Source organism: Sus scrofa, chromosome 13, assembly GCF_054392235.1.
Source record: "Sus scrofa isolate SSC_HxYL_T2T_F1_AM1 chromosome 13, Sscrofa_HxYL_maternal_Yorkshire_Landrace_v2.0, whole genome shotgun sequence".
In the NCBI taxonomy this organism is placed as follows: domain Eukaryota; kingdom Metazoa; phylum Chordata; class Mammalia; order Artiodactyla; family Suidae; genus Sus; species Sus scrofa.
The window spans coordinates 224,265,326-224,272,719 of record NC_139395.1 but is presented as its reverse complement, the minus strand read 5'-3'; the positions used below and the strand labels follow the sequence as shown (position 1 = coordinate 224,272,719).

Here is a 7,394-nt window from a genome sequence, read left to right as displayed (position 1 = left end):
CACAAAATAAATGTATGACAAAGGAATCCTAGCCCGATTTTATCAAGAACCTATGCAAAATTAATTAGAAACAAACAACCCTGAAAGTAAGATGGGCAGAGAACTTGAACAAGCTTTTCACAAGCAGGGCATCCGGATGAGCAGGGATAGAGGAAGCCGCATCACCATCAGGGAACTGCATCCTCAGACCCTACACCCACCAGGAAACAGACAAGAGCCGGTGTCAATCCGCGGAGCTTTGCGTATTTCACGTGCTGCTGTAGCGACGCAGGTTCTTTGGCGTTGAACAACCGTCTTTCTTCGGAAAGCCGAACACCTAGGTGTGTACTGGATAGAAGCGTGTACACACACACGTGCACCAAACACAGAAATGTTGACCTTCACACCAGTCGTAACAGCTCAATGTGGAAGGCGACCTAACAGCGGAATAAGACACCTCAACGGCGCGGGCACGTGGCAGTAGACACACAGCAGCGAGGCGGTGGGCCACACTGCATGCAGCCCACGGGCGAGTCTCAACACGGGAACTGGAGAGGACGGACACGGAACACTGTCCTGGACCATGTGGCCAGGGCCGCGGGCTCTCAGAGGTGGAGGCGCCCACCTAATCGCAGTGCCCACCTGCTCCGTGCCTGGCCCGCCTGCTGCCCTGCCCACACCTCCTCACCTCCTCGCTGGGCCCTCACAGGCCGCAGGGGCGGGAGCCTGGTGGGGCCCCTTTTATGATGAAGGCACTGGTCCCCTTGTGGGTCCCACCCTCCCACCGCATCGCCTCCAAAGGCCCGCCTCCCAGCTGGACGACTTTGGGGTTCGTTTTCAGCGCATGAATTTGGGGAGGACGCAAACGTTGGGTCCACAGCGTGTTCACAACATTCCACTCATACGACTTCCGGAACCAGGCTAGTGTCCTCCAGTTTCGGCAGCTGGGCCTCCTCCCTGGGGGGCCACCAGGGCGCTGGTTACAGGGGCGTCCACCGTGCAGAACTTCATTCTTTGTACACTCATGACCGTGCAGTATGGGGGGTAAAAATTGTATTTCCATAAGAAGTTAGCCAAAAACCAAAACCACACACACCAAATAACGCAGATGCACACCCACTGGCATTAAAGTTTCTCCATAATATTCAATGGGAAAGGTTACAGGGCAACGGACACAGTATGATCCATGCTTTTGAAAAATAATGTATATACATAGAAAGCAAGATACACCCCCAACGTTCATTTATTAAAAAATATTTATTGAACATATACTATCTGCCAACACATAATTTACCTGGAAGACGTCGCTACCCCTGCATGACCCCATGCAGCCCCATCACATGCATCGCGCCTGCGGCTCCCAGGCTCTGCCTGACCCCACGTCTGGCGAGCTGAGTGATGGGCCGAGGGCAGGAAGGACACACGAACACAGGACGCATGACAGCCACCTTCACAGGAGCACAGGGTTGACGTGTGTGTCCTACAAGCTTAGAACTAGACCTGGCTTAGGGACACCATGCCACCAACTACCCACCAGGGACACCTGGAGACCCAGCCCAGTTCTAAGGACAGGAGGACAGTGACAATGGCAGGGGCAGTTCTACAGGGCCCAGTGCGCGGCACCGAGCCCACACCCCGTCCAGGTGAACTTGGGTCCAAGGCTTTCACAGGACACGCGTGCCCATCCAGGTGCAACTCCAGCGAGTCACGTCCATCCCTCCAAGACATGACACTGTGTCCCAAACAGCTTTGCTGGTCATCTCCAGATGGGAAAGACTTTTTCCCCAACCTGAAAAAGACAAAGAAAACACACCAATCAGGTAAGAGACCACTGCAGTTTGATTAACATACAGTATTTCCTAATAATACTTTAATGACAAGAGTCTGGCATTCAGGTGCAAACTTTTAATGGCAGACATTCAAACTTTTAGCATACAATTAGCAGAAAGCAAAGCACAGAAGAGGCGCTACAAAAGAAGAAACCACTTTATTTTCTTCTCTCTCCATTAACCCTGAAGACGAGGATTTTCAGGGGCCTCTGGGAGGCCTGAGCCGGGAGACGCCGCCCGGCCACATACTCACTTAAGCCCTCAAACTGCTGCCACAGCCAGAACCGACTGAACCCACGGCCACATGGCCCACGAGGCACCACAGCCCTTGGGAGGCTCCAAGAACCTGGCCCGAGGCCCCTCTGCTCCCAGGGGTCTCCTGGACACACCGACCGACAGGTGGCCCTGGGCCTGTCTGGTCTCTACTCTCACTGACTGGCCGCAGCCCAGAGCAAACGTCCCACCTCCCTGCCTCCTCCTCCCATCCTGTAATAAGTAAGAAAATGACGCAGACAAGGTCTGGCCATGGGGTCTGGCAGGGTGGGAACAGGTGTCTGCCACTGTCATCACCAGAGACCGCCACCTCCAGGACCAGCACCACAGCACATGACTCCACCGCTCAGTATCTCACCTTCTGTGATGCAGGGTCTTGTCTCGAAGTGACAGACCAGCTCAGGGTGACGGACATGTGCCGTCTCCACACTGGGTTTCTCTGCAGCACGACCGTGCCGGTGACCACATCTCCCGCCTGGACAGGGACGGGCTCGTCCATCATAAACAGCACCTGCTTCCAGTGGGTGGTGCTGCAAGACAGAGGCATGGTGTCACCCTAGCCTGCCCCCTGGGAGCCCATCAGGACAGATGCATCCCTGCCCTGAGATCAGACAGCTTCATTGGACACTGGGCGCGGGTGCCCAGACAGTGGGTCCCTGGGGGCACCTCTTCCCTGGCCCCTCTTGGGGCAACACAGCCTCCAAAGCTGGCATAACAGTGCCCCCCAAAAGCCCCCTCTCTAAGCTGCTGATGCCCACAGCCCTAGCTTCTATGGTTAAAGAGAGACATACACTAATAAAATCGTGTCCAAAAAGAGTTGTTATTTCTGGAGTTCCCGTCGTGGCGCAGTGGTTAACAAATCCGACTAGGAACCATGAGGTTGCGGGATCGGTCCCTGCCCTTGCTCAGTGGGTTAATGATCCGGCGTTGCCGTGAGCTGTGGTGTAGGTTGCAGATGCGGCTCGGATCCCGCGTTGCTGTGGCTCTGGCATAGGCCGGTGGCTACAGCTCCGATTAGACCCCTAGCCTGGGAACCTCCATATGCCATGGGAGCGGCCCAAAGAAATAGCAAAAAGACCAAAAAAAAAAAAAAAAAAAAAGAGTTGTTATTTCTGTGAAAGTTTGGTTGAGTGTGAGCAAGAAAACTGCAGCATCTGCAGGGAGCAGCTCCCCACCCCACCCCACCCCCATCCTGTAAGTTCTGTGGATCTGATGCCTGAGGCTGGTGTGGCCCAGGTCACACCCAGAAGCAAGGTTCTGGCTGCCTCTCCCGCCTCATGTGACATCTCCCTGACTCTGAGCAACACCCTCAGCCAGGGTGGGGGTCTCCCTCCAGGTCCACGCTCCACCCAGTCCCCACTGCCGGCAGGCGCCTCAGTGGGAAATGCCAGGCACATACAGCTTAGAGTGGTTCCCAAAGTGCCTCCTTGCGGGGATGCACGTACCTGCAAACCTGCTCTGCCCTGGAAGGAGGCCTGGCCGAGACCCCCTCCCTGCCCCCCAAAGGCCGCTCGGTCAGTCAGCTCCTCCTCCTGCTCAACTTCCACAAAGGATGCTGGGGATGCACAGCCCAAGGCCAAGGGGCGTCTGCGACCCTCCCTGGGCCACACGGCGCAGTGGAGCATCGGGGCAGTTCCCGGAAGGGGCAGGGGAAGCCCCCAAATGAAGGCAGCGCCCGCCGGGGGCTGCGTCCGGCACCACGGCGGACAACGTGAGCACCCCAGGAGCGAGTGTGCAGCCGTGAGATATCACGGCACCAAAACTGCGTCTCAGGAAACATCTGCCTTCCCCAAAGCCGGAGCATAAGCCCCTGGGACTCTGCTGACGGCTCCACTGCTTCTGTGTTAGACGGCGAAGCAGGCTTTAGGGCCTCGGAGGGCGGGTGGAGCCGGACCACCCCCTCCCCAGCCCCGTCCCAGGAAGCAGATCCAGGGCGCAGGGCGGGGCCCGGGCCGGGGACGCGCCTCCACGCAGCCCTGCCCCAGCGCCCCGCACCCGCCACGCCGCCCAGGGCTCGGCCAGGTCTGGAGGGACTTGGGGGTCACCTTCCCAGGTCACTGAGCTCTAACTTGGTGACTCCACCAGGCCCTCTGCGCCTGGAGGACACACTCACGGGTGTAGCGGTCCCGTGCTCAGCACCAGCTGCGGCTCGTCCTCTTCCAGGTTCTGAAACTGGACACTGAACCAGGCCGTGAATCCATGCAGGGTGCCTGCCTTCTTGATGTCAAAGCACAGATCGCCCTTCATGGTCTGCGTTCAAGCAAAGGCATGAGAAGGGGGTGCGCCCCGGGACCCCACAGCGGAGCACTCCCCCAGGTCGGCTTTGGTGGCTGTGACACAGTCCGCGACTTGCTAGTTTAGCTGAACGCACTAAAACCCGTATTTTTCCAGGGAAAAAAGCAAACCAAAAAACTTGCCTCCGATGGTCGAAAGGGTTTTGAGCAATTTGGGTCTCATTTGCCTAATTTTCGGTCCCCAAACTCAAGCGGAATACTCTGTCTTCTCAACTCCTTACACAAATAGAAAGCTCCAGGCTGAGTCTCTACGACCCCCAGACTACCTAAAGCCTAGAAAGTTCCGTCTGCACGTGCTTCAGCCCATCTAAGTTCCAGAAAGAGGCCTCCTCTATCTCAGAGCAGCCTTTAAATGGGGCCGTCCTGAATCCACAGGCGCCACCTTGTGGCAACAGGAGGTAAGTGAAAGAATTTTTAAGAATCTTGCCGTCAATGGGAGCTAAAAAAACTTAGAAAAAAATTTTAATTCAAATTCCATGATGAAACATATAATTTATTTGAATGTTAAGATTCAAAGAACATTAAACATAAATCTAAAAATAACTGAAGATGTTAAGGACCTTAACTACAAAGAAAATAACGTAAAAATACAAGAAGCAAAATCAGAATAGAATATTAAAAAAAGACTGGGAAAATCAATAGCAAAAGTTGAACTCATTTACTTGAAGAGCGATTACTTGACAAAGGAAGGAAGGGCCATCTCTTCTCACCTCGAGATCCGCAATCTGCACTGTTCTCATGTCCAGCTGCAATATGGTGCACGGCTCAGAAAGACAGTCTTCTGGTTTCAAAATGTGGTTGTATTTGGGCTTCGAGAAAAACTCCTTAATTGCTAAAGATCTGGGGGAAAAGGCAACGTAACTGTTCAAGGTCACTGACCCGCATCTCAGTCTACGCTGCCCGCGTCCTGTGCAGCAGGAACCCCGACTCACCGTCTGCGGCCCTGGGGGTGAGAGGCAGGGCCAAGGAGGCCCACCTGTCCCAGGAAAACCGGCAGCCTCGTCTCCAGACATGCAAACTCCACTCAGGGCCTCCTGTCCGTTCTGCTCCTGTCTTTCCTTGTCACTTTATCAAGATGCCAACACTGGGCAGCATGAGAACCCCCCCTTGCTCTTTGCAAAACCTTCCCGGCCCTTCCTACACATCTGTCTACAGAACCATTCTGTCAGAGGCCTCGCCCTCCAGTCCCTCTGGGATTTGGGATGAGAATGCAATGATTCAGAGTTCCCGTCGTGGCGCAGTGGTTAACGAATCCGACGAGGAACCATGAGGTTGCGGGTTCGGTCCCTGCCCTTGCTCAGTGGGTTGACGATCCGGCGTTGCCGTGAGCTGTGGTGTAGGTTGCAGACGCGGCTCGGATCCCGCGTTGCTGTGGCTCTGGCGTAGGCCGGTGGCTACAGCTCCGATTCAACCCCTAGCCTGGGAACCTCCATATGCCGCGGGAGCGGCCCAAGAAATAGCAACAACAACAACAACAACAACAAAAGACAAAAAGACAAAAAAAAAAAAAAATGCAATGATTCAATACATTAACTAGGGAGGATTCCACACCTCTATGTTCTTTGAGGTTTTTTAAATAAAAAATAAAACAGCCCAGAGGCAGCCATCTTGCTACCAACTCCCCACCTGGGCATCTGGCAGGCGTCCAGACTCATGGAACAGAAATTTCTTGCCATTTCTGGTAACAGGGGGCCCCTCCCTGATTCCCAGGGCCCTGGCAGGGGGAGGACCCTGCAAATGCCGCCATCCTTCTCAGAAGAGGCGCGTGAGAAATGTGCTCTTGTGAGGAAATAATTTTGTTAAAACCTGAAGCCCCACCACAAGTATGTCCATATGTTAAAAGCCAGGAGCATTGTGGTTTTTTGCAAAATGCCAGGAATGACTTCACTAACACTTTTCTGACCCTTATTAAAAATGCATGGCTCTTAGTGGGAACGTCTATTGTTTTCACGGCCTACACGTCTGTTTTTCCCAACCATAGTTGGGGTCTTATAAATGCGGCCTCTCAGCTGCCACCACATCTGCTATCAGTTCAAAGACCCATAAGGCCACGTGCGCGGTTCTTAGTCCTGTAAGCGCCGGAGGTGAGGTTCCGGCCCAAACAGGCCCCGCGCGCAGAGACCCGCCGTCCCCCGCCGGACTCACTTGAGGGCGCTGAGGTCGAACTCGTAGGCGTTGTCCCAGAAGAGGACCTTGCTGCGGTAGTCCCTGTCGGCGCTGCAGGGCACCAGGTGCAGCGCGGCAGTCGTCGGCCAGATGACCCCGCCGTCCTTCAGCCACGCGTCGCGGGCGTAGAGGATGGACTCGATCATGAACTCGAACTGGGGAGGGAAACACACCGAGACGTGGTGCCCGAGGCCGCGTCTGCGCGGCCCCCAGCGGCCTTCGGACGCTCCAGAGCGGCCGGGCAGAAGGAGTTGTCACCAAAGAGGCTCTGCGCTGGGATTTTGCGCAGAGGGGGGTTCTGTGAGCCGTCTGGGCACGTCCGAGGCAGGCGAGGCTGCGCCGTCCTGTTCATCACTGAGGTGTATTCGCTGCCTTTTCCGCTTAGGCTCCTCCCGACCCCCAGTGGGGTTGCCGGAGGCGGCCCGTCGCAGGTCAGGGAGATCCGCACAGAGAATCAGGACTTGCTGGAGCAGAAACCTCCCCTGGATCCAGGGTCGGGGGGCAAGAGGAGCGTAGCGGACCGGGTGCTGGGCAAGCCCGTGAGTCAGCAACTCGAGAAGGGCTCCGTCAGAGGGAGCCCCCAGTAAACAGCAGAGAAGAGACCCCTTGTGATTCTGGAAAGGTTCAAACGGAACCATTTGAAAGACACCAGAGTATTCTGTTCTAAACAGGGTCTGCCCTCAAGAGAAACTAGTTAACCAGAGCCTACCAGCTGGGAAAGAGAAATAGCCAACTTGAGCCCCCTCCAAGCTGTGCTGTCCCCCCTAAAGGGGGGAAGAAATGAGATGCACTTGTAAGTTCATCGTCTGGAGGCACAGGCTCACCAACACCGAGCCCCCTGGAGGACCACAGA

The 7,394-nt window shown here is 55.4% G+C and overlaps 1 protein-coding gene and 1 long non-coding RNA gene across 2 annotated transcripts in view; one reads left to right on the top strand and one right to left on the bottom strand.

Annotated features, from left to right (window-relative positions):
* The first annotated feature begins 264 nt into the window (after positions 1 to 264).
* LOC146397950 (uncharacterized) lies at positions 265 to 2,895 on the top strand. Its single transcript, XR_014825310.1, has 2 exons — positions 265 to 1,799; positions 1,911 to 2,895. It is a non-coding gene; the product is annotated as an uncharacterized LOC146397950 (long non-coding RNA).
* Positions 1,218 to 7,394, bottom strand: part of PRMT2 (protein arginine methyltransferase 2) — a 29,835-nt gene continuing 23,658 nt past the window's right edge. Inside the window, exons 7-11 of the mRNA XM_021082496.2 lie at positions 6,521 to 6,696; positions 5,086 to 5,215; positions 4,195 to 4,331; positions 2,440 to 2,611; positions 1,218 to 1,768 (exon numbers count right to left, since the gene is read on the bottom strand). Of these exons, the coding sequence (XP_020938155.2) occupies positions 1,736 to 1,768; positions 2,440 to 2,611; positions 4,195 to 4,331; positions 5,086 to 5,215; positions 6,521 to 6,696 (648 nt within the window). The 3' untranslated portion in view covers positions 1,218 to 1,735. The remainder of the gene's footprint in view (positions 1,769 to 2,439; positions 2,612 to 4,194; positions 4,332 to 5,085; positions 5,216 to 6,520; positions 6,697 to 7,394) is intronic.